Source organism: Paroedura picta, chromosome 6 (assembly GCF_049243985.1).
Source record: "Paroedura picta isolate Pp20150507F chromosome 6, Ppicta_v3.0, whole genome shotgun sequence".
Taxonomy (NCBI): domain Eukaryota; kingdom Metazoa; phylum Chordata; class Lepidosauria; order Squamata; family Gekkonidae; genus Paroedura; species Paroedura picta.
Genome location: NC_135374.1, coordinates 16648743 through 16675053, shown reverse-complemented (window position 1 = coordinate 16675053; position 26311 = coordinate 16648743). Strand labels below are relative to the sequence as shown.

Below are 26311 nucleotides of genomic sequence, written 5' to 3'. Positions count from 1 at the left end.
TCCAGTCTATGGATCATGGCTACCCAAAATTAGCAAAGGAGGAATTTCCCGGAATGGTGGACGAGGTTGATGCAGCGTATCAGCAGAATGGTAATAATTTCCCACAGAAGAAAATGTTTACTCTGTAGCAAAGAGGACAGAACTTGTTGGAACTGAAGCCCTCGTTGCCGGTGGGTGAAATCCCCAACATGTGGGTGTGCGTATTTGTTGGCACAAATATACAAAGAACAGAACATGAATTGTGTAACATTCATGTGGAAACAACACATGTACAGTCTTGTAGTCATTTTCTTTCCCTTACACACATATAGATAGTAATTTGCCATTGCCTTAAGGCAGCAAAACTCAAGTTTCTTTCTCCTTGGCTGCCTAGATGACATCTCTCCTCTGTTTTTCTGTTCCCTTATCCATGAATGGGAGAGTACGTGATTCAAGAAATATCATTTAGGTGTCAAAGGCCACTGAGACAGCATCACTACATCTGATGAAGCAGACTCTGTCCTATGAAAGTTAACACAACTTTTGTTAGACTTTAAGGTGTCACATGACCTTTGTGTCTAAACACAGCCATTGACCATCACTACCGGTTAACAAGGAATGATATTCACGAGAGATGGTCTCCTGACGATCATCACTACACACTTCTAACATGTCCTCTTTCTTGCAGGTTCTATTTTTTTCTTCCGTGAGTCGGTCCAATTTGAATACAGCATCTTCCGTAAAGGAATCATCTGTATTTCACAAGCAAACTCTCTGTTAGGATGTTAAGTCACTAGCAATCTTCTTAATGCGGAGGTTGTGTCATCCAAAGACATGGCAAAACACCGCAAGGGCAGTTGTATGTTTGATAGCATGGCAAATTGTGTACAGTTTGGATCAGAACACGATGGCCAGTCCACCATATATCGAGTCAAAGTCTCTTCTTGTTAAAGAAGAAGAAGAAGAAGAGTTGGTTCTTATATGCCGCTTTTCCCTACCCGAAGGAGGCTCAAATCAGCTTACAGTCGCCTTCCCATTCTTCTCCCCACAACAGACACCCTGTGGGGTGGGTGAAGCTGAGAGAGCCCTGATATCACTGCCTGGTCAGAACAGTTTTACCAGTGCCATGGCGAGCCCAAGGTCACCCAGCTGGTTGCATGTGGGAGAGTGCAGAATTGAACCCGGCATGCCAGATTAGAAGTCCACACTCCTAACCACTACACCAAACTGGCTCTAAAGAAGTCAAAGATGCGACTGGATTCAGCATAGAAACAATCTCCCTTGAGGCATCTCTGGCAGAGAACACGGGTTTTTTCAACTGGCTAACAACCAGTGAGTATCTTCTCAAAATCTGTGAAGAAAAGAGCTGGGGGCTTCCAATGATGCATGCTGATAAGGCCTCAAAGAGAAGATACTTGGCTGTATTGTCATCTGGATTTGTGTTTTGCATTCCAGTTATTTTTAATTCTAACTTCATTAGCTTAGTTTATCCAGCAGTAGACCGTACTTATTTACCACTTTGTCTCCATATATACCTACTACTTTCTCCCCAGTGGCCTATGAAGGATCATACCCCAATAAAAACTAGTCCATATTGACACATCCAATTCTTCATTTCTCATCAGTTGGTTGTTAACATTTAAATACCCACAGCTGAATGGGTAAACCAGTGAAAACCAACATGGATAAATCATTGAAAAACAATATAATATGTTTCCCTCTGTTATGGTTTTTGACCCCTTCTCATTTTTAAACCTTCCCTTTCCCCCTACTCAAGGTTGGTCATCTGTCCCTCACTCAATGGATCTCCCTCCTTAGAGAGCCAGTTTGGTGTAGTGGTTAGGAGTGCGGACTTCTAATCTGGCATGCTGGGTTCGATTCTGCGCTCCCCCACATGCAACCAGCTGGGTGACCTTGGGCTCGCCACGGCGCTGATAAAATTGTTCTGACCGGGCAGTGATATCAGGGCTCTCTCAGCCTCACCCACCCCACAGGGTGTCTGTTGTGGGGAGAGGAATGGGAAGGCGATTGTAAGCCACTTTGAGCCTCCTTCGGGTAGGGAAAAGCGGCATATAAGAACCAACTCTTCTTCTTCTTCTTCTTCTTCTTCTTTTTCTTCTTCTTCTTCTTCTTCTTAGCTCTGGCTTCCTCTACTTTCATTGTAGTCATGTAGGGGAGTCGTTCTGGATATAATTAATGGCTACTTTACATGGGGTCCTTCTGATGGCTCTGAAGGGGGCAGTCATCTGTCATCAGATAGAGATCTATGAACTGGAGACTGTTTCATCTTGTTTCAGCGTGGCCATGGGACAGAGTCTTCGTTACTTGTCCAGGTTGATCATCTCTGTTTGGTTATGCACAAGAGGGATGCCTCTTTGTCGTTATGTTTGGTATCTCAGCACTTTGTGGGATCTCTCGATACAGTTGACCCTGCTATTTTATTACGACACTTGGAGGTGGGGGCAGGCATTAGAGGGGATGCCTTGAAAAGGTTGGAATCATTCTTTGCTGAGCATGTTCAGATGGTCACATTTGAAAATATGGAGTTAGTTACATGGAAGCTGTCTTGTGGGGGTTTGCCAGGGTTCACTGATATCCTCAGTGTTGTTTAATCTTTATAAGCAGTTCTGAGGGAAGATCATCATTAGCTTTGAGACTGGGTGTTCATAGCCTGGAATTTTCCTACCAGTAAGCCTTCATCTCTCAATGTGTTCTCTCATACCAGCTCTGTTCTATGAACAGGGGTGGATTGGGAGAGGATAATGCCCACCCCCCCCCAAGCCTCTTCATTAAGACCACCTTGACCACACCTGCAAAAGTGGAGGGAGAGCGTGCCTGGCCATCCATGAGCAAAAGGTGTGCAGATAAGCTGAGTCATTGGTGGGGTCATCTCTTCTTCAGCCAGGTACATCCCTTGCTGAGCTGGCAGTGACAAGGCCAGACCAGGCATGTTCAAAAATCAGAGGAGATGTATATTTAGCATAGTTAGAATAGGACTTCCTGATGTTTATAAAATTATTTCCTCCTGTGTCCTGATAGGCTCATTTGGAAACATCCTGCTCTTTGACAACACTTCCTCCCTGCTTGCCTCCAGAACAGACTGAATGAATGCACAACAGTTAGATAGTTAGTTGGGATTCTCTTCTCTTTTATACAAAGCCACTTAATAATAAAACTTTGTTCTTATAAAATTCTTCTTCTTCTTCTTCTTCTTCTTCTTCTTCTTCTTCTTCTTCTTCTTATTATTATTATTATTATTATTATTATTATTATTATTATTATTATTATTAAGCATACTTTCCTGCATATTCAAACTCTGCCAACATGTATATCTCTCCAAATACACTGAAGATGACACAGCTTAATATTTATTAACAAACATAATCACATAGCAAAGTTGCCCCCTCCAAGCCATTTAAACCAAACAGCTGGCCTGCTTCTTTGTAAAGAGCAAAAAGCAGGGGTTTCAATGTCTCAGAGTCACTAACCCCCTGCTTTCTGCTCTTCATGAACTGCCATGAACTGCATCAAAATTCATGACACTTTGTGGCACTTCTTCAGTTTGTGAACATCACTTTGTGAACCACGAATTGGCCAAAATTTGTGACAAATTAGTTCATGAGCTAGTTCATGCCCATCCCTATATGTGACTAGTCCTGTATCTATATTGCCCATTTGTTTAGGAGTTTTGTGTGGGTACGATGAGTGACAACTGATCAAGTACTCGTAGCACACATTGCTCTAAAAGCCACCTTCTTGGAATTTCCGCAAGTCACACTTTGTCTGGCAGAAACCACAATTTATAGCTGTACTCAGCAGTGAAAATATTCCTGCGCAGCTGTGGCTAAGAAGAACTAAAACACAGAGGACTTAGCATTCTATTTTTCAGGAAATGCATCCTGACGCTCTTAATACAGCTATTCTAAGCACTAGATATTTTGGATTAAAAATATTTGTGGGTGCCGGTAATTGTTTCCTGGCTCTATCTGCTTGTTTGTTTTCTCAGTTACTAGAACCTAGGGGGTGTTTTTGAATTTTTCCCCTTCTCTTCTTCCTGTCTGACCCCATTTTGAGAAATAAGGACACACCCTTATTTCACTGGAGAAGGCCCCTTCATCCATCTCACTCATATTGCCCAGAGTTACACGGATAGTTTGTACTTAAATCCTTGGCAGCCGTCCAGTCTTCCATAATAGAAAACGTCCAGCTATCTCGTTCAAAACCCCGTTCCATATTTTACATTGTACTCACTCACAATGGTTTTCTTTGCAGGCCAGAAAACAAAAACCTGAAGCATTACACTGCAGGCAGTTTGCATAGAAGAGAAGAAGAAGAAGAGTTGGTTCTTATATGCCGCTTTTCCCTACCCGAAGGAGGCTCAAAGCGGCTTACAGTCGCCTTCCCATTCCTCTCCCCACAAATAGGTGAACGGAGATGAACAAGCTGTGAAATGTTCTTTGACACTGGTTTAAGAAGCTGGAAATCAGTTTGGGCTTTATCACTCATCCCCTGTCTCACTGCAACCTCTGAATAATGCAATTCAGCATTGGTATTTGTATAAACTGAAATCTCTAAATGCCACCGTTCTTAACTTGCATAAAGCTGTAAGAGGAATGGGGCAGAATCAGTCTAGTGGCCCACCTGGTGCAGCACCCTGTTTAACAGCAGTCTGCCAATTGTAGGCACAAGGAACAGGTCAGAGTAGCCAAGGTCTCCCCTTGAAGTTGCCTTCTAGCAGTGATATCCAGAGGTTTGTGGACTCAAAATATAGGGGCTACCTTTAAGTCACCAGGGCTAATAGCCATTTATGGACCTATCGTACTTGACTAAACCAGAGAGAAGAATGATGTCAGCCATTTTGGCTCCCCACTGGGGAGAAAGGCATGGTATAAGGTAAAGGTAAAGGTATCCCCTGTGCAAGCACTGAGTCATGTCTGACCCTTGGGGTGACGTCCTCTAGCGCCTTCATGGCAGACTCAATACGGGGTGGTTTGCCAGTGCCTTCCCCAGTCAGTGCCTTCCCCACTTTTGCTTTAGGATGCTTAGGGCTAATCCTGCGTTGAGCAGGGGGTTGGACTAGATGGCCTGTATGGCCCCTTCCAACTCTATGATTCTATGATTCTATGATTACCGTTTACCCCCCAGCAAGCTGGGTACTCATTTCACCGACCTCGGAAGGATGGAAGGCTGAGTCAACCTTGAGCTGGCTGCTGGGATTGAACTCCCAGCCTCATGGGCAGAGCTTTAGGACTGCATGTCTGCTGCCTTACCACTCTGCGCCACAAGAGGCTCTTGTGTGGCCCTAGCAGAGCACAATTGCGGCAGAAACAGCCAGACTGGGGGTGGAAGGGATCCCCACAGTGGAAACAGGTGTCACTCCGAGTGTCCTTAAAGAGGGGAAAGAGGGGAGGAGACAGGCTACAGCCCTGATCCATGGTGGAGGGGGGGCTCCGTGAGGGGCCACTGGAAGCATGGGGCCTGTAGGATGTGCTTACATGGATAAACTGTCCCTTCTTCAGTAACCAAAAAAATAACCCTCTTATAATTTATACATTTTCATTGTTTGCTTAATCATCTTAAACACTTACTGGTCATGAGGAGAGATACACAGAGAAAATAAACTATCCTAAACTATTCTTTACAGGAATGTTTCACACTTGTATGGTGACAGATGGGGCAAACAGCAAATGGTGGGGTGGGAGCCTTTGATCACTGACAGAGTTTTACTTCTCCTATATTTTTGGGAACTACAACTGAATTCCAGGGGACTGATTGGCTGTTTTGGCAAAGAATCATATGGCTCTATTTGGATGTGTGATACAGTCTACTAATTTAACAGAATTAATTTTTGCTATATATTTCCACTATCATGAAGGGACTTCATGGTCTGACGAAGAGTGCTTGCCCTCGAAAGCTCACGCCTTGAATAAATCTTTGTTGGTCTTAAAAGTGCCACTGGGCTCTGATTTTATTATCCTAAACAACTTCATTGAAGCCAATTTGTTGTTGTTAGGTGCGAAGTCGTGTCCCACCCATCGCAACCCCATGGACAATGATCCTCCAGGCCTTCCTGTCCTCTACCATTCCCCGGAGTCCATTTAAGCTTGCACCTACTGCTTCAGTGACTCCATCCAGCCACCTCATTCTCTGTCGTCCCCTTCTTCTTTTGCCCTCGATCGCTCCCAGCATTAGGCTCTTCTCCAGGGAGTCCTTCCTTCTCATGAGGTGGCCAAAGCATTTGAGTTTCATCTTCAGGATCTGGCCTTCTAAGGAAATCAATTGACTCTTATTGAAGTCAATAAGAGCTATCAAATCACTCTGTACCGATCCTGTCCTATTTAGCCCCTCCCTAAACGGACACATCGAGGAAATTCCACAGACCTATTGTGGAAAGCAGCAAGGCTTGACTACGTGATTTACAGGGGGTTTCCTTCAGAAACTGCCACTCTGAGCAGGCGGTGAGACTCTAAACCTGCTACCAATTAAACTCTGTCTGCATTTCTGCCCACTCTCCGCTGTTTTGGTTCACTGGCCCAGCTTCTTATCATCCTCCTCCAGCCTTATCCAGAGCATTAGCAGATTATCGTCCCCCCCCCTCCCGCCCAGTTTCCTGTCTGACTCCAGGTTTGTCAGCTGTCTGAAGAACTCCCTGATGAAGGATGGGCAGAAAAAGCACCAAGTGACTCAATAGATTGAAACAAGGATGGTGAGCAAAGTCCAGGAATGATAAAAACCCATGACCCGCTTCAATGTACACAGATCAACAGGTGTTGCAATACAGGTGCAGCTTTTCATAGGAAATCTCTAGCCTCCAAACGACGCCGGTACTGAGCACCGTTCAATACGGTTGAATGCAGTTGCCAGGCTCAGCTTTTGCATGCAACAAAGCCTGCGGTGCCAAGAGCCCTCTGCCACTGAGTAAATTGGGTGAGATCACACCAAAGGGTCATCATTCTGCCCAAACACTGGCCATTCATTTGGAGGGAAGCCCATGGGGCTTTGCATTGACATGGGCAGTGTGCCGCACCTCAAGTCCATGGCATTTGCCCATGCCCCAGGCCCACCCCATCACCCGGCATCCTGTTACCTTCCCTGTGGGCAGTGGCAGAGGGGCCATGAGTCCCCTTGTTGGTCCAGAGGGAAGGTTGTAGTCTGAGCCTCTCTGCCGACAACCCCTCTTCCGTGCGCTCTACAACCTCCAAACTCCTGGTGGCCCCTGGCCCCAAGGAAGCCTGCTTGACCTCAACCAGGGCCAGAATTTTCTCCATCCTGGCCTCCACCTAATGGAACGAGCTCCCAGAGGAGATCAGGGCCGTGTCAGAACTTGCAGAGGGCCTGCAAAAGGGAGCTCCATTTCTCCCAATAGTGGTGTCACTGGAGAACCTCCATAGCCCAAACTGATCTGCATAGCACACCCTTACCTCCCCCCTCCTAACTACCCAGAGAATAATCTAGCTAACTAATAGTAAAAACTAATAAACTAGCTGGGGCTGATCCCCTCCTGCCTGGGAGGCTTTCCAATATTGACAGTCCCGGATACAACACCTAGGACTAGCACTAAACACCAATCCAGGACACCAGCTGTTGACATCACTGGAGATCACATAGGGCTGAGTGCTGTCCTTTCCCCACCAGCAGCCATCTCCCAACCAACAACCAGGTGGCAGTGGTGGAAGCTCTATATTTATAAGCTTGGTAAAGGTAAAAGTATCCCCTGTACAAGCACCGAGTCATGTCTGACCCTTGGGATGACGCCCTCTAGCGTTTTCATGGCAGACTCAATACGGGGTGGTTTGCCAGTGCCTTCCCCAGTCATTACCGTTTACCCCCCAGCAAGCTGGGTACTCATTTTACCGACCTCGGGAAGGCTGAGACAACCTTGAGCAAGCTGCTGGGATTGAACTCCCAGCCTCATGGGCAGAGCTTTCAGACAGCATGTCGCTGCCTTACCACTCTGCGCCACAAGAGGCTCTTATAAGCTTATTAGTGAACCAAAAATCTATTGCTGCCGTCTACCAACCACCACCATACGGCAATGGGGGGAGTTCTTTGTTGGAAGACTCTGATATCAAGTGAAGAAGTCTCCTGTCACTGTCTACCCACTGGGACCTCCTTGGGCTGCTGGACAATCAGAGCAAACAGTGTTTGTGTGTGTGTGGGGGGAGCTACCATGGCTCCCACCCCTTAAGTTGCCCAGTCCTTCTCATAGGGCGAATTTCACCCAAGGTTGCTGACCGCATGCTCTCCCAGCACATCACACACACCTCCTCTGCTGCCAACGCTGCCACTGTTGGAACTTAAAAGGTAAAGGTATTCCCTATGCAAGCACCAGGTCATGTCTGAATTGGTGATAGGCGAAGGAGAGTGACTGTAAGAAGGCGACTGTAAGCCGCTTTGAGACTCCTGCAGGGAGAGAAAAGTGGCATATAAGAACCAACTCTTCTTCTTCTTCAGTAATATCAGGGCTCTCTCAGCCTCATCTCCCTCACAGGGAGTGGGGAGAGGAAAGGGAAGGGATTGTAAGCTGCTGTGAGACTTCTTCGGGTAGAGAAAAGCGGCATATAAGAACCAACTCTTCTACTTCTAATCTGGTAAGCCGGGTTTGATTCCCCACTCCTCCACATGCAACCAGCTGGGTGACCTTGGGCTCATCACAGCACTGATAAAGCTTTTCTGACCGAGCAGTGATATCAGGGCTCTCTCAGCCTCACCCACCTCACAGGGTGTCTATTGTGGGGAGAGGAAAGGGAAGGCGAATGTAAGCCGCTTTGAGACTCCAAAGCGGCATATAAGAACCAACTCTTCTTCTTCTTCAGTAATATCAAGGCTCTCTCAGCCCCACCTCCCTCACATGGTGTCTGTTGTGGGGAGAGGAAAAAGAAGGTGAATATAAGCCGCTTTGAGACTCCTTTGGGTAGAGAAAAGCGGCATATAAGAACCAACACTTCTTCTTCTTCAGTAATATCAAGGCTCTCTCAGCCCCACCTCCCTCACATGGTGTCTGTTGTGGGGAGAGGAAAAAGAAGGTGAATATAAGCCGCTTTGAGACTCCTTTGGGTAGAGAAAAGCGGCATATAAGAACCAACTCTTCTTCAGTAATATCAGGGCTCTCTCAGCCTCACCCACCTCACAGGGTGTCTATTGTGGGGAGAGGAAAGGGAAGGCGAATGTAAGCCGCTTTGAGACTCCAAAGCGGCATATAAGAACCAACTCTTCTTCTTCTTCAGTAATATCAAGGCTCTCTCAGCCCCACCTCCCTCACATGGTGTCTGTTGTGGGGAGAGGAAAAAGAAGGTGAATATAAGCCGCTTTGAGACTCCTTTGGGTAGAGAAAAGCGGCATATAAGAACCAACGCTTCTTCTTCTTCAAAGAATTTGATGGTGGCCACTAATTTCTATGCAGATCTCTGGTGGTCAGTTCTTGGGCAGACTGGCTGCTCTCAGGCAGCAAATCCCCACACTCTTTGCTTCAGAATACTCCACAGTCCTTTTATCTTTACAAAGTCATCTTTTCACACTGCAAATGTCCACGAAGCCCAAACAAAGAATAAAGGAATAAGGAAAGACCTTTAGGGATAAAAGGTCAGAGAGGTCATTGCAAAGTAATCAGTATTGCTCTGAGACCCAAGGCTTCCCACAGCGGCTGGGAATATGCTGAGCCTGTGTTTATGCAAAGACCTGGGATGGAAGCCACAAGTGGGATCGCAGATTCCCAAAACCCATGCGTTCCCGGTGGTGGGGAAAGGGAGGGAGACAGCCATAAACAGCCGTAGTAAGCATGTTTACTTTACAGTCACTCGGAAGCTGCAACTTGTCTCGGAGGGGTGACTCACCCGTCCAGTTCTATAAAAGTCTACCCATTCGATAGGCTAAACCATCAGAGCTCAGAAGCCTTTGAATCCAGCCGGCACGATGCATCCCCTCTCTGCAGCTGCCTTCCTTCTCTTGCTTGGCTGCTCAGTGTGTTTCAGGCTGCCTCTGTCGGATGAAGATGACAGCGATGAGTTCTCAAAGGAAGATGTTGCCTTTGCAGAGGTACCACTGAAGTCTCTTGTAGATGTTCTTCCCCTCTTGCCTCTGCTTTTCTCTCTCTTCTTCTGTGGCTTTCCTTTATACCAGTAGTAGTCAAACTGCGGCCCTCCAGATGTCCATGGACTACAATTCCCAAGAGCCCCCTGCCAGCGAATGCTGGCAGGGGGCTCTTGGGAATTGTAGTCCATGGACATCTGGAGGGCCGCAGTTTGACTACCCCTGCTCTATACCATAAGTGCCCTCTTTTGCTGCAAGTGCCCTGAATATTCTTGGAACTACCACCACCTCCGCGATTGTGCATGATTTTTGAGTATGTATCACACTGTTTTATTGCACTGTTCATTCGTATTCTACTGTTTTCCTTGCGCTCTCTTCTCATTCTGTAATCTTGCCTTGAGTCTGTGAAAGAGGGACTGTAAAGGAAGCAAGTAAGTAGATAACGCAGCCATGTTGCTGCATGACACCAGCTTGGCGTAGTGGTTAAGAGTGGTGGACTCCAATCTGGAGAACTGGGTTCGATTCTTCACTCCTCCACATGAAGCCAGTTGGGTGGCCTTGGGTCAGTCATGGTTCCCACAGAGCTCTCTCAGCCCCACCAGGGTGTCTGTTGTGGGGAGAGGAAGGGAAGGCAATTGTAAGACCCTTTGAGACTCTTGAGGGGGATCAAACCCAACTCCGCCTCCTCTCCCTCTCCCTCTTCCTCCTCCTCCTCCTCCTCCTCCTCCTCTATCTTCATCTTCATCTTCATTAGTTGTCCTTTTCTTCTCCCCAGAGCTACTTGAAGGCTCATTACAATCTCCAGTCCAACCCTTCGGGCCTGTTGAGGAAGTCAGCCAATTCAATGGCCTCCAAGCTTCGAGAGATGCAAGCATTCTTTGGACTGGAGGTGACGGGCAAGCTTGACGAGGAAACCTTTGACCTGATGCAAGAGCCCAGGTGTGGCGTCCCTGACGTGGGGGAATACAATTTTTTCCCTAGAAATCTGAAGTGGGCCCACCATAATTTAACATACAGGTAAACGGTCTTTGGTTCAAAACCTTCGTGTTGATGTAGGTCCGACCGGACTGGCAGATCAAACATCTAGTGCTGTGTTCTGGGAAACTGGAGTCAACTCCTGCTTCAATATGCCAAAGAAACTGCCTTCTGCAGTCTGACCAGCGTTGAGTCTGTCTCTTTCCTAAGCAACAGCTTTGCAGAGGTCTTCTTTCGCATATGCAATAGATCCAGCTGGGGAGCCATGCTTGTCTAAAGCAACCGAACAAAGTTTGAGTCCAGCAGCAGCTTTAAAGACCAACAAAGTTCAATTCTGGATATAAGCTTATACCCAAAATTGAACTTTGTTGGTCTTGAAGGTGCCAGTGGAGTCAAAACTTGTCACATGCACAAAGTATATGATCCTTCATTGAGCTTCCACTCTCTGTTAAGCACTTGTTTTCTGATGTGGGATCAGGCTCTTGGCATGCTTTTGTGTTCTGAAATCATGTAAACCAGGGGTAGTCAACCTGTGGTCCTCCAGATGTTCACGGACTACAATTCCCATGATCCCCTGCCAGCAAATGCTGGCAGGGGCTCATGGGAATTGTAGTCCGTGAACATCTGGAGGACCACAGGTTGACTACTCCTGATGTAAACTACCTTTATTTAACACTAGCGCGGCACCTCGTGTTAACCAAACGGGGAAGGGAATTAAGTGCGGGATTGGTAAGTTCTCTTGAACCCCAAAGAAAAACGGAAACCGGGTGCTCAATAGCTTGCAGCTTAAGCGACCACCCGAATCCTTAGGTGGAATTGTGCGGCTTTATCATATTTATTAATGCACATTGCTCACCTTGCAGGGCAGCTGTACAATTTAAATGCACTTGAACTAGAAAGCAGATCACAACAAAGTCAATGCAAAATAATTCTGAGCAGGGTCAAGATGCTGGTCTGACTGAGTCAGTGGGGGCTCGAATGGCTTTAACTTTGTATGGATTGTGTGTGTGTTAAGTGCTGTCAAGTCATGGCCAATTTATAGCAACACTAGCTAAAGGCTTTCAGGGCAAAGTGCTTTGCCATCACCTTCCCCTGTACAGACTTCCAAGGTGGTCTCCCAAGTATCAACCCTGCTTAGCATCCAAGCTCAGACTCTACCACGCCACCTCTCTTTCCTGGATCCTTCATTGCCATTTATTTCTTTAAAGGAAATCACACACACACACACACACACACACACACACACACACACACACACAACACCTTTATTGGCATAAAGCAGACTAGCAAGATAAGCTAGTCTGCTTTATGCCAATAAAGCTAGCATAGATAGTCAAGATACATCAGTCAGTTCTAATTTAAAAACTGAAGACAGAAATTCAGCCATAATAAAAGTGACATCGGCATTCTTATCACTCAATAAAAATTGGCAGATCAGGTCTTTTGAATGGTTTCTCCATGTTGGTATAAAAGGTATAATATGCCTTCGTTGGCCAATAAACAAGGGACAATCCAGTAAGATATGTAGAATAGTGTCAGGAGACAACTTTTGCTTATATATTCCTACTGTCATGATGGTCAGTTCTTAGTCTGACGAAGAGTGCTTGCACCCGAAAGCTCACACCTTGAATAAATCTTTGTTGGTCTTAAAGGTGCTACTGGACTCTGATTTTGTAGTGTCAGGAGAATTTGATTCACAAGGGCATAGTCTGTTTAAAGGAAATCAATATATTATAATTGTAACAGAACAACAACACCTCTGTTTGATAAACTGAGAGCGGGGATAGAGTTATGACTGTGGGGACCATTATCCTAGGAGCATGTAGCATTACTCTTTGAGCCTACAAAGAATCCACTGAAAACACAGCTTTTGTTTGCCAGGATTGAAAATTACACCCCGGATCTGTCCAAGGCTGAGGTGGACAAAGCATTCAAAAAGGCTTTCAAGGTGTGGTCTGATGTGACGCCCCTCAACTTCACCAGAATCCGCAGTGGCACGGCCGACATCATGATCTCTTTTGGAAGGCGAGGTGAGGAGAGAAGAAGTGCCGTGCTCATCCGTGTTATCTCTTGTGTTGCTTATCAGTAAGAAAAACTAATTGATTTCCCCCATGGTTTGCAGAGCACGGTGACTTCTATCCCTTTGATGGACCTTCTGGACTGCTGGCTCATGCTTTCCCTCCAGGACCAAAAGTTGGAGGAGATGCTCATTTTGATGAAGATGAACTCTGGTCCACAGATTCTAAAGGTGATGGGCTTTAAAGGTCATTCATACTGGGGCTATGAAGGCCATAGTTTCTAAAGGAACAGCCCAAGTGGGCACCTTTATGATGGTATAGGATGGTAGGCCACTGCAGTGATTATTGGTAGCATCATCTGCTTTTATTGTCTTTTGCCTTTGCAATTCCACTTACTACATTGTCAGTGGAACAAAGTTTGAGTCCATTGGCACCCTGGGAACTTCACTGTCCCGGCTCCCATGTGGGAGCACAAATCCAGGACAGAAGAGGTGCACCAGGCCAAATGCTCCCCCATGTGGGGGAGCAGGTTGCCCCGCCTCAAACGCCAGCCTGCACCTTGGTGCGAAGCATCCAGTGCGGAAATGATCAGGGTGTCTGTTGTGGGGAGAGGAAGGGTAGGTGATTGTAAGCTGTTTGGAGACTCCTTCAGGAAGGGAAAAGAAAAAAAAAGGTTTATCTGCAAACAAAACAAAACAAATCCTGCACGGTTAAAAGTTTAAGGTTCAACCGGAAAATTGTTTAGTAAGCAGATTTTCCTTTTTTGTAGAAATGGGTGGTGAGTCATTACTTTTCACATTAATAATTATGCCCACGGTAACCAAACAAGGTATTTATTGCTTGTCATTCATTACTCATAATTGACTGAATTAAATAGCAGCTGGTACCTGTGCCTTGCCTAAGTAAACCTTTGGGTATTCATATTTATTTGGCAGTCAGTGCCTTTGAATTCAGTGGCGCATCAGTGTGCTTGCACATGAAAGGTTATGCCCTGGATAAAACTGTGCTGGTCTTAAAGGTGCGACTGGACTTCAGCTTTGTTCTTTATATAGGATTGCAACCTTAGTTCAACTGATTTCACTGGGATTAAGACAAGTCTAAGAAGATCCTGGAATGCTTATCTTAGATAACAAGTAATATTTCCTATCTCAGATAATATTTCCCATTATGATGTATAGGGAAATAAAATCAGAGTCCAGTAGCACCTTTAAGACCAACAAAAATTTATTCAAGGCGTGAGCGTTCAAGTGCAAACACTCTTCCTCAGACTACGAACTCCCTGTAGGGGAACACTTCAACCCTCCAAGACATCCAACAAGGGACCCCAAAGTGTATAGTGAATAGTGTAGTGTATAGTATGGTGAATAATGCTTCATGTTTACATATTTTAACATACATTCCAAAAAAAGAGAAACATTTAGTGTGAGTGTGTGTGTGTAGGAAAATCAGGCTAATGCAATAGTTAAATACTGGGTTTTGTTGCTCCATTAGTAATATGGGTGTGCTGTTTTCTAGGCTACAACCTCTTCCTTGTTGCTGCCCATGAATTTGGTCATTCCTTGGGACTTGAGCATTCCAGAGACCCAGGTGCTCTGATGTACCCCGTCTACACATACACGGGCAACACCGGCTTCATACTTCCAGACGACGATGTACAAGGAATCCAGACCCTCTATGGTAGGTCTGCCTTTCTGCCCTTTCCTTCATTTGCATGAGTATTACCTAGTGGTGGAATGTGTAGGGAGCAAATTTCCCTGGGTTTCTTCTTCATCAGGACTATGATGCAAGAAAGGCATTGTAAGAACTTGGGTACATCTATAAAATAATAAGTTTCGTATAAATGTATGGGCCGAAATAGAGCAGATTCACCGCCTGTCACCAATTCAGAGACTCTCTGATCCCTGTATTAACTTCAGTGATATGCTATAGCAGGAGTAGTCAAACTGCGGCCTTCCAGATGTCCGTGGACTACAATTCCCAGGAGCCCCTGCCAGCATTCGCTCCTGGGAATTGTAGTCCACGGACATCTGGAGGGCCGCAGTTTGACTACCCCTGTGCTATAGAGTTCTTGGGACTGTACCATGTCAGATGGTAAATTGGGGGGGGGTGTCACATGTTGGAATGATCCTGACAGGGGTGGGGAACACATGTTGGAATGATCCTGACAGGGGGTGGGGAACACAACTATGTGTAGAAAAATAGCATATATAGATCTAGTCTATAAACCCTAGTTTTCTATTAACTATTTATGCAGAATAAAACTCTAACATTCGCATATCTCTCCAGTTCTGGAATGATAAAGTCCCAGAAGATCCATATCACCTGATTTATCTGACTGTGTAGCTGAGCCTTAAGATTCATGGCTTGGAATGTCACGGATGGCTGAAGCTATTTGTACAATTTCTACCTCATACATCTTGGGGAAATGAAATAGTAAACCAGGCAGTCACAATCTCCATTTCCTGCCTAGGTGGTTTCCTTTATTTGTTTTAGGATTGGCAGTTCTGGAGAGGAAATTTCTGACAAATTCCTGGAATGGACCTTGGGGAGGAGCGTAGGGAGGGAGGGGTTTGAGGAGGGGAGAGACCACCAAGGGGGTACAATGCCGGAGTCCGCCTTCCAAAATTGTCAGAACTTTCATCTAGTTCAGCAGTGGAATAGGCTGCCTAAGGAGGTGGTGAGCTCCCCCTCACTGGCAGTCTTCAAGCAAAGGTTGGATACACAATTTTCTTGGATGCTTTAGGATGCTTAGGGCTGATCCTGCGTTGAGCAGGGGGCTGGACTAGATGGCCTGTATGGCCCCTTCCAACTCTATGATTCTATGATTCTATGAAATCTTTTTCTCACCACTGGTCAATCAGTTATAATTTTCACAGGAGATCTTCAGGCCTACCGGAGGTTGGCAACCCCATCAAATGTCATATTGTATTGAACAAATGCGTTAACTAGCAAGAAAGCATTTTACAACATATCTTGCAATTTACCGGCACAGGTAAAGGAGAACATGATCCCCATCCTGATCACCCCAAAACGCCTGAGAAATGTGATGCAAATTTGGCCCTCGATGCAATAACAGAACTTCGCGGAGAAACAATGATATTCAAGGACAGGTGAGAGATGAAAATGAAGCAGTTTGTTTACGTATATTACCCTGAGCTCTCTTTGTGTGTGTGCATAGTTGCATCCACTGACATGTCCCATGGAATTTACCCTCCCCCACTCCCACAATAGAGCCTATGCCCCCTGAAATCCTGCCCCCAGGGGACTCCTAGAGGTCTGCACTCCTAACCACGACACCAAACTGGCTATGATATTATGAAGTGGGAGGCAAAATCTGCAAAAAATTACCCATGCACTCACGCATACTGGTGGCAGAAGGGCATTGGTGGAAATAGATCATAGGAGCCAGCATGTGGGATAAATTATGATGCTGAAAGGCAGGAATATAGACCTGAATGTGTTAAGACTCCATGCAAAATGCAGCTTACTATTAACCACCTGTTTGGTTTTGCTAGACATCTGATACCGCCCCCTCCCCATCCCTGCTGCCCATCAAGACATGTAAAAAAGGAGGGAATCTCTCTCTCTCTCTCTCTCTCTCTCTCTCTCTCTCTCTCTCTCTCTCTCTCTCTCTCTATCATCTACCTACCTACCGCCCCGAAAGCTCAGGGAGGTTCACATGAATCAGGAAAATGATACAGATAACATCATTTATAGTAACAGCAAGGTGAGAACAACAATAACATCAACATAATAACTAGTAAGTAAGGTACATTCAGTGTGGTGGGTTCCCAGCTGTTCTAGTGCCAGATATGAGAGTCAGTCCATGGACCACTTCATGCACTTGAACAGAGGTGGCCAAACTGTGGCTCTCCAGACATCCATGGACTACAATTACCGAGGGCCCCTGCCAGGGTAATTGTAGTCCATGGACCTCTGGAGAGCCACAGCTTGGCCACCCCTGCACTAGAATGTTCTTTCTTTGGGCCCACTTATCACTCAAGCACCTGAGTCCACAATCCTTCCCATCTGTTGTGGAGCACCGTTAATACGCTGCTTTCTTTCTAAGGACTACTCCGTTAGATTTTGCCTTGTTTTCCTAACCAAACACGTTCTTCTCCCTGTAACAGATTCCTCTGGCGCATGCATCCTCAGATGGTCGAGGCCGAGTTGGTACAAATTAAAGCATTTTGGCCGGAAATGCCAGCCAAGATCGATGCCGCCTATGAGCTCCCCGACAACGACCATGTGCTGCTTTTTAAGGGTAAGTCTTCTGCAGAGAGCAGAAGAGAAGGACCACAAATGGTCCACTCCCTCTATGCGATGGGCTGTCCAAGTAAGGGATACAACAGCCATGGATGGGCAGTGTAGTCCTAACCAGAGCTCCACCCTGTAAAATCCATTGAAGCCCATGGGTGTCAATCAGCTTACACTTGAATGTTTCTCAGAAAGTCCATGAATTAGGGGTCCCCTGGAATTATAGCTCATGCCTAGTCTAAAAAGATCCGTTCCCCTGGAGAAAACAGCTCCTATGGGGGGTGGACTCCATAGCATTATACTTCATGGAGGTCCCTCCCTGTCCCCAATCCCACCCACTCCCAGGTCCACCCCCCAAGTCTCCAGGTATTTCCCGACCCTGAGTTGGCAACACTCCCATAAACAGAACACATTATAGGGTGCTTCCCCCATTTTCAGTAGCAGTCCATTCATAAGTTCCTGGGAACTTGCCTTTTGGACTCATTCTTAGTAAATGGTTACTAGTTATCTCCACGGAGGAGATAAGAGTCAGCCAAGATCCGGCTTTAATCCAAACAGAGTTCCTCAGGATATCCAATTTGGTGTTGTGGTTCAGAGTGGCGGCTTCTAATCTGGCGAGCCAGGTTTGATTCATTGCCCTTCCACATACAGCCAGCTTGGGCCAGTCACAGTCCTGTTAGAGCTGTTCTCACAGAGCAGTTCTGTCAGAGCTCTCTCAGCCCCACCTACCTTACAGGATGTCTGTTGTGGGGAGAGGAAAGGAAGGCAATAGGAAACTGCTTGGGGGCTCATTCAGGTAGTGAAAAGTGGAGCATAAAAACCAACTCTTCTTCTTCTTCTTCACCCTTCCCCTCTGAAGAAACTAAATGTATTTCCCATCATATGACTTTGATTAAACAGGGTTTGTTTTTCCCAGACCTTTACTCCAGCCAAATGAGCTTTCTCTTGTTAGGAAAAAAGCCTCACTTGGTTAGATCAAAGGAACTCTTGGGTCTTCCGTGGCCCCTTGTGTCGTTTTCATCCACGTGGACTTTCTGGCCATCAGATCAAAACGGGAAATTAAAATGTATCCCATGGAATCATCTGCTTACCATAGCATATTGCCAAGAATGAGACGTTTGCAGGATTCCACAGCCAGGATGTGGCTTTTGAATTTTCAAAGTTTGCCATTAAAAACAGACTTGTGTAGTTGCTGGAACGCTGGAACAAGCTTAGAGGACAGTGGCTTTAAACCAACATTTGGACAAAACTACACCACAGGGTTGTTGTGAGGATAAAGCCAAGGAGATGGAAAGCATGTGTGGCATGTAGAGTTTCTTGCTCCAAGGGCAGGAGAGAAATCTCATACTTAAATCATTGGGTACCATAAATCAGTGCAGCTGTGAATTGGATACATATAGACTATGAGGAATAGAGTGGGTTGTCCTGGAAAACGTTTCCTGGATTGAGCTTCTGAATAATAACCTACTTCGGCAAGGACCCAAAGAGAGTACTTTTAAGAGGTTTTGCTTTCCAGAGTGTAGAGTTGCCTTGAATTCCCTTTTGAAGGGAGTGGGACCTAAACATCCCTCACTTTGGACAGATATTCTACTGCAAGCATTCACTTTGCTCAATTCCTCCTTGCTTAGCTGCAGGACGAAGGGTCCTCAGTTTTATTGTAGAAAATGGGAAGAGAGGCAGAGAGAGGGACAGATCCCATGCCATACTATGAGCACTTGGTTGGACTGTAATTTTGAACCCAGCTGGCCTAATATATGCATCATATTTGCTCTCAGGCAGGAAGTTCTGGGCGCTGAAGGGCTATGACATCGTAGAAGGCTATCCTAAAAAACTTCCAGAATTGGGATTTCCAAGGTCTGTGAAGACAATAGATGCAGCTGTCCATATGGGTGACACTGGCAAAACGCTCTTCTTTACCGGCGAAAAATACTGGAGGTATGGTCAAGGTCACCTGACAGAGCTGTTTCTCTCTTGCTCACCTGACAGAGCTGTTTCTCTCTTGCTTGTTCTAGCTAACCCAAGAACCATAGCGATAGCATCTTTAACTTGTATTTTTAAAAAATGTTTGGCTTTGTCAATGTCTGCAGTGTTCATATTTTTATCCAGGAGAATTATGGTAATGACATCCATATGATTTACATGGGTTGACTTTTAACAGAACCTGTTTTAATTTATGCTCCTTCTGTCAGAATGACACCGTGCAACTTAATCAGATTAAAGTGAGTTGGTGTAGAAGGGCGTAATTGTGTTTAGGATTGCACTGGGTCACTCTCCGTCAACCAAGCTTACCTCACAGGCTTCTCGTAAGCATAACATAGAGGAGGAGAAAGGCAGATGCTCTTCTGAGGTCAAAGGATGGAGATAAAGAGGCTATTGCTCAGTGGTAAAACATCTGCTTAGCCTGCAGAAAGTTTCAGAATCAGTCCCCATTATCTCCAGTGAAAAGGATCATGTCTTAGGTAATGTGAACGACCTTTCAACATCTCAGAGATGGTACTGTCCCCAATCAGCCAGGAGACAATTCAGTGTAAAGCAGATTCATGAGTTTTGAGATCTACTTTTCCGTGAAGTTCACATGAACCTGCCTTAGACTGAGACAGACTGTTGGTCCAGTATTGTCAACTCAGATTGGCAGCTGCTCTCTAGGTTCTCAGGCAGTGGTTCTTCTTATCACCTCCTTCATGATCATTTCCACTGGTGATGCTGGGGGTTGAGTCCAGAACCTTCTCCAGGCCAAGCAGATGCTCTGAGCCAAAGCCCGTCTCCAGGATACAGAAAAGTAGTCCTTTCTGTAATGGAGCCTCCTGCCCAAAGAGATGTGTTATTTCCCCATGTATGTGTATATGTGGCTACCAAATAGCCTTTAATGGCCAGGCAGCTGTTTATGGGCATATTATAAGTACATATTTTTAAAAGTTTGCGATGGCTGATATGTATTTCTGATCTTATGATTCTTTTAAAATCTCTATTTTATGCTGTGTGAGTGATTTTTAATATTGTAAACTTAACTTGTGTACTTCTTGGAACAGAATTGCAAACATGTACAAACAACAAATGAATACATTGACTTTCCCCCTTCTTTCACATAGGTATGATGAACAAAGCCAAGTGATGGACAAAGGCTACCCTAAAATAATAGAGGAAGACTTTCCAGGGATTGGTAACCGAGTAGATGCAGCCTACGAGAAAAATGGTGTGTATTTTCATCTTGCTTCCCACACACCCCCATGTTGCTAAGAGGGCAAAATGTCAGAAGAAAGGGGCGGGGCTGAGGCTAGGAGACAGAATGTGGTAGAACCTCTTTGTGGTATGCAGGAGGTCCCAGGTTCTATCCCTGACATCTCCAGTTCCTAGATCTCCCAGTAGGTGGCGTGAAAGACCTCTGCCTGAGACCCTCAAGAGCTGTTGCTGGTTTGAGTAGACTAGGGGTAGTTGTTTGCTGGCAGGGGCTCCTGGGAATTGTAGTCCATGGACATCTGGAGGGCCGCAGTTTGACTACCCCTGGAGTAGACAGTACTGAACTTGATGGACCAATGCTCTGATTCAGTACAAGGCAGCTTCATGTGTGTTCAATGCTATAATAGCCCTATACTAAGTACCTCTACTTAATCACCAAGGAAGCAAGCAGCCTGGCGAATGCATTCCATCCTTTCAATAGGGCTTATTCATAGCCATTCGATTGGAGCCAGTAGGTGTGTTTACAAAAGCAGCATGAAGCGACTACAGAGCCGGAAGCAGAGCTCAGCCTTTCTTGGCTCGAACCAAATACAGCACTCATAGCCCTCAAAGATGTGCCCTGTTCTTTCTGACAGCTTAAAAAAATTCTGCCTGACTCCTGAAGGCCTGCATGCAGCCTCACAAAACAGCAACTTTTCCAAGAAACCAAATGTCTGTAAAGTGTCGATACGTATGCATGTCAGCTGGGCTGCAGTGGGAAAAGATCCTCTCAATGCAGTCCTGCATCACATGTGGATCTCCAAGCGGAGCAGAATGCATGCCCGTCATTTAGAGCCCACGGTCTGTTTATGTTGCTTGTTGGTGGCTGGGAAAAGAATGGGGTTGCCAAACCACAAAGCTGGCTGCCAGAGACGTAGCTAGTGGGCTTTTGTAAACAGAGTGAATCAGCAGTCGTGGTGGCCTAGTCTAGCTCTTAGATCAGGCTTTCTGAACCAGGGTTTCGTGAAACCATGAGGTTTCTTGATGGCTCTGGAAGAGCTTCCTGAATGGGTGAGGGGCTATCTATCTATCTATCTATCTATCTATCTATCTATCTATCTATCTATCTATCTATCTATCTATCTATCTATCGAGATAGAAACAGAGATATAGATATATTTAAAATTTGTTAAATATTTATTAGGTGATATGTCAACCTGACCCCCCCAAATGGCCAGTGATGGGGCTGGAGGAGGGGGAAGGGGAGGGGTCCCAGGTGGGCATGTGTACAACTGTGCTTCCCAACCATATTCTGCATGATCGCACCACTTCTGGAGTTTCTCGAAGCCTGAAGAATGTTTCAGGGGTTTCTCAACACTAAAAAAGTTGAGAAAGGCTGGCTTAGATCAGCAAACCCGACATTGCATTTTTAAACATACGAAGCCAATACTATTCACTAAACTCACGGTAACAATGCACTGCTGCAATTTCATCCCACTGGTCTTTTCTCGCAGGTTATATCTATTTTTTCAACGGGCCATTGCAGTTCGAATACAGCATCTGGGGCGAGAGAATCACACGGGTCATGAGCACCAATTCGATTTTCTACTGCTGATTCCGCCGGGCCGGGTTCTGAGCTGTGGAGCACTCTGTCACCCATCAAGGGGAATACCAGGGGAAGGGGGTAGCCTCTTTTTTTAATTCAGACGTTTGATTCTGTGAATAAGCTCTGGTGATGTGTTTGCTGTCTAATGTTTACTGTATATATGGGATTGTATAATACTGCATACATCAGTCTGGAACTGAATTAAATTAAAGAGGGGTGGAATGAACTCATGAGCATTTTGAGGGGCATCACAGTATTGAAAAGTCAAAATAGGTCAATGTTCCTGTCATGTATTAAAGGGAGAGATTCTGCAGGAATATGAGCACTGCAGAAAGATGTGAGGCAAGGAATGAGGAGGAATTGGCATTATGCTGAAGGACCTTACTGCTTTTGGGGGGGGGGGTTGTTTCTATACGATAACCCTGGACTTCCTGGGTAGTTTCCCAGTCAAATACTAACCAGGGCTGTCCCTGCATAGCTTCCAAAGTCTGATGAGATTGGGTTAGCCAAGGCCATCCAGTCCAGGGCATTTCCATAGAGGGTTGTCATTTCTTTCCCCTGTCAGGACTCTGGGCCTCTAACAGTTGCCAGACAGGTATAGTTGAGGCTGACAGCTCTGAGAGGACGGTGCTATCCCAAGGTCACCCAGATGGCTGCTAGTGGAAGAGCGGGGAATCATAGAATCATAGAGTTGGAAAGGACCTCCAGGGTCATCTAGTCCAACCCCCTGCGGAATGCAGGAAATTCACAACTACCTGCCCACCCACAGAGACCCCAATTCCATGCTCAGATTATGCCCTCCCCAGTTCTCCAGATTAGAGGCCACTGCCCTTAACCACTACACCAAGTTGGCTCTGTATATGAAGGCCTTATTGATCGCAACTGGAAACCACAAGTAATGGCAAAGGAATCAGCATTTTCCTCTGTGAAGCATGTCTGCTCTGCAGTTAGAGACGAAGGCATGCATTGCAAGCACAAAAATGAACAAACTTTGTGTCCAATGTCTCCTTTAAGACCGACAACACTTTCATTAAGGTATAAGTTTTTGTGTGTATTCATACTTCATCACCTTGAATACAACTTGGTTAGCCTTCAAGGTGCCCCTGGACTCAAACTTTGTTCTGAGGTTTCAGACCAACACGGCTACAAATCTGAAACTAAGTACAAAACCAGTTTAACATGGCTGGATTGTTCATTATGCCCAGGGGGTGTTGGGAAACTAAGGGGGCTATACAACTGCAGTGTCCCAACACAAATCTCCAATTCCCATGGCTGACGGGAGGCAATGCAGGAGCTGAATGGCATTTTTAAAGACAAACCATTTGGGGCTAGTAACGTGGTCTGTAATAATTATGCTTGACAACAACCATCTCACTCATTTCCACACACTGTTTTGTCTACTTTGTATTGATTCCATTGGCGGTGAATTGCCAGCACGTGATATAGCATACGATGTCATGACCGTGTTTCTCACTTTGTCCTTTCAAAAAACGAAACTTGGTAAATAAATCAAATAAAAACAACAAGAAATGGTGGCTCTTTTTTTCACCCCGTTTAAGGCTAATGCAGGAATTAAGAATACAAAGACAAGTGCGAAGCTCCAAAATGAATGGCTTGAGTATCGTTTTCTTCCACTGCTCTGAAGAAGAGGGACTGCCCTTCTTTCACTTCCCCTTTCCAGCCCTACCCATGCTGCCTCACCCACCACAGCTGCCAGGGTTCCCAGCTCTGGACTGGGAAATACCTGGAGATCTGGGGGAGGGCAGGCTTTGGGGAGGGAAGGGACCCCAGTAGGATGTAAGACCTCCATCCTCTAAAGCAGCTGTTTGCTCCAGGAGAACTGGGCCTAGTCTGCACACAATAGATAATGCACTTTCAATGCACTTTAGAAGTAGATTTTCTTGTTCCGCACAGAAAAATCCAGCTGCGAAAGCACATTGAAAGTGCATTATCTATTGTATGCAGACTAGGCCCTGGTCTTGGCCATCTGGAGATCTACAGGGGCCTGCCTAGATGTTGACAACTCTAGAGAAGTCCAAAGCTGGAAACCACCTCACCACTGTGTGTGAATTGCTAGGCTAGTATCAAAGGTTTGAATCCCTCAAAGACCATATAAATAAGTCAACAATAAGTTCTGTCTGTTCTTCAGGGCTCGTTGAACTTAGTGATACTGATGGCCACCAATCAGTTTGAAACAGTGGCACCAAGAAGGTTGAGACATCTAAAAATTATTATTCTAAAAATACATTAAATACGGGTTTAATGGCACAGTTAAGAACAATACATTAACATCCCAATAGAAAATAGGCAAAAAAAACCCCCCCTTTGAGTAACCTTACTACTTTAGAAGAAGAGTTGGTTCTTATATGCTGCTTTTCTCTACCTGAAGGAGACTCAAAGTGGTTTATACTCACTTTCCCTTCCTCTCCCTGCAACTGACACCCTGCAAGGTAGGTGGAACTGAGAGAGTCCCGATATTATTGCTTGGTCAGAACAGCCATATCAGCGCTGTGGTGAGCCTAAGGTCACCCAGCTGGCTGCATGTGTGGGAGGAGTTGGTAATCTTCTTTGTTCTTAATCTTGGTTCCTAGCTTGTTTCACAGGTTGGAGTTGTTTCCTATTCCTTCCCTTTATCATTTGCTGCACCTTTGAGCATGCCCAGTTTGGGGGGGAGGGGGAACTAATTCAAACCAGTTTAGCAGGCATTTGTGGCTGCTCAGCATGAATGGGACAAACTGAGTGATAAGCTCACATCTGATTGCCACTTTTGAGCAAGGTAAGTCTGACAGTTGAAGAAGAAGAGTTGGTTCTTATATACCGCTTTTCTCTACCCAAAGGAGTCTCAAAGTGGCTTACATTTGCCTTCCCTTTCCTCTCCCCACAACATACACCCTGTGAGGTGGGTGAAGCTGAGAGAGCCCTGATATTACTGCTGGTCAGAAAAGCTTTATCAGTGCTGTGATGAGCCCAAGGTCACCCAGCTGGTTGCATGTGGGGGAGTGGCGAATCAAACCCAGCTCACCAGATTAGTTGGTTCTTATATACCGCTTTTCCCTACCCGAAGGAGGCTCAAAGCGGCTTACAGTCGCCTTCCCATTCCTCTCCCCACAACAGACATCCTATGGGGTGGGTGAGGCTGAGAGAGTCCTGATATCACTGCTCGGTCAGAACAGTGCTGTGGTGAGCCCAAGGCCACCCAGCTGGCTGCATGTGGGGGAGCGGGGAATCAAACCTGGCATGCCAGATTAGGAGTCCGTACTCCTAACCACTAAACCAAACTGACTGAATCCATCCATAAAACTAGGAGATAGAATAGGAGCAGGGATATGATGCATCCAATTCAGACTGAACATCTTTTCAACCCATCCCCTGTCTAAACATTCATATAAAAATAATTTAAACATTTTTATAGTGTGAGTAGTAAATGAAAAACCTTTAAAAAGAACACTAAAACTGTTTCCGCACTGAAGACTCACCTAGTTGTCATTTCGTGATGATTCCTGTTTTTAAAGCTCAGGATCCCTCTCCAAACTATTTCTGAGTTCTGCACTGGGAGGCTTTTCCCCCCTTTCCCCTCTTTTTTGCCCCTGAATTGAGCCTCCAGGTGTTTCCATACCAAGGCTGAGGGACAAGAAGTGTGGAAACTTCCCACCAGCCTTTTTTTCAACTTGTCCATCTTTGTCCTGCGACAAAAACACCCAATCATCTGTCAGCACCATTTTGTCAGCCTTTGAACACCCCCCTTCCAAGTCTGAAATAAATCTTTTAAAAAAATCACCCCAATCATGCTATAATGCAAAAGTGTAATAACACAAACAAGTTGGTGGGGATACAAAATCATGGCTTATTGTTTTATGCTATAAATTCCTGATTGGCAAACCATTTTTTCTGCTCGATTCTTCTTTGGGGAGTGGTTGATTTCACTGGCCACCTCATTGACTCAGAGGTGGGGTGGAGTGGGAAGAAAAGCAATGGCTTCCTTTTCAGGAACTCTAACTTGTGCTCCACCAGGGATGTGGGGGTGTTCATTCTGGGAAACCCCACTAATGATGTGTGTCCACAGATGAAACCAACCCCGCCCCCAGATTTCCCTTGAACTGTGGACAAAAACTTTTAAAAACAGGGGTCGTCAACCTGTGGTCCTCCAGATGTCCATGGACTACAATTCCCATAAGCCCCTGCCAGCAAACACTGGCAGGGGCTCATGGGAATTGTAGTCCATGGACATCTGGAGGACCACAGGTTGACTCTCCCTGTGACATAAATCACGATCAGTCAATGCTGTATTTTT

The 26311-nt window shown here is 45.7% G+C and overlaps 1 protein-coding gene across 2 annotated transcripts; it reads left to right on the top strand.

Moving 5' to 3' along the window:
• Window positions 1–23536, top strand: LOC143839476 (collagenase 3-like). 2 transcript variants are annotated; one of them, XM_077341538.1, is made up of 10 exons: window positions 1–90; window positions 10784–11025; window positions 12865–13013; window positions 13106–13231; window positions 14517–14678; window positions 15994–16111; window positions 17132–17265; window positions 19034–19193; window positions 20348–20451; window positions 21929–23536. In XM_077341538.1, exons 1-10 carry the CDS (start codon window positions 70–72, stop codon window positions 22027–22029), a joined length of 1317 nt encoding a protein of 438 aa, XP_077197653.1. In that variant the 5' UTR covers window positions 1–69; the 3' UTR covers window positions 22030–23536. The 2 variants fall into 2 exon arrangements, with proteins under 2 accessions (XP_077197653.1, XP_077197652.1); XM_077341537.1 differs by lacking the exon at window positions 1–90 and adding an exon at window positions 9837–10014.
• The last annotated feature ends 2775 nt before the right edge of the window (window positions 23537–26311 follow it).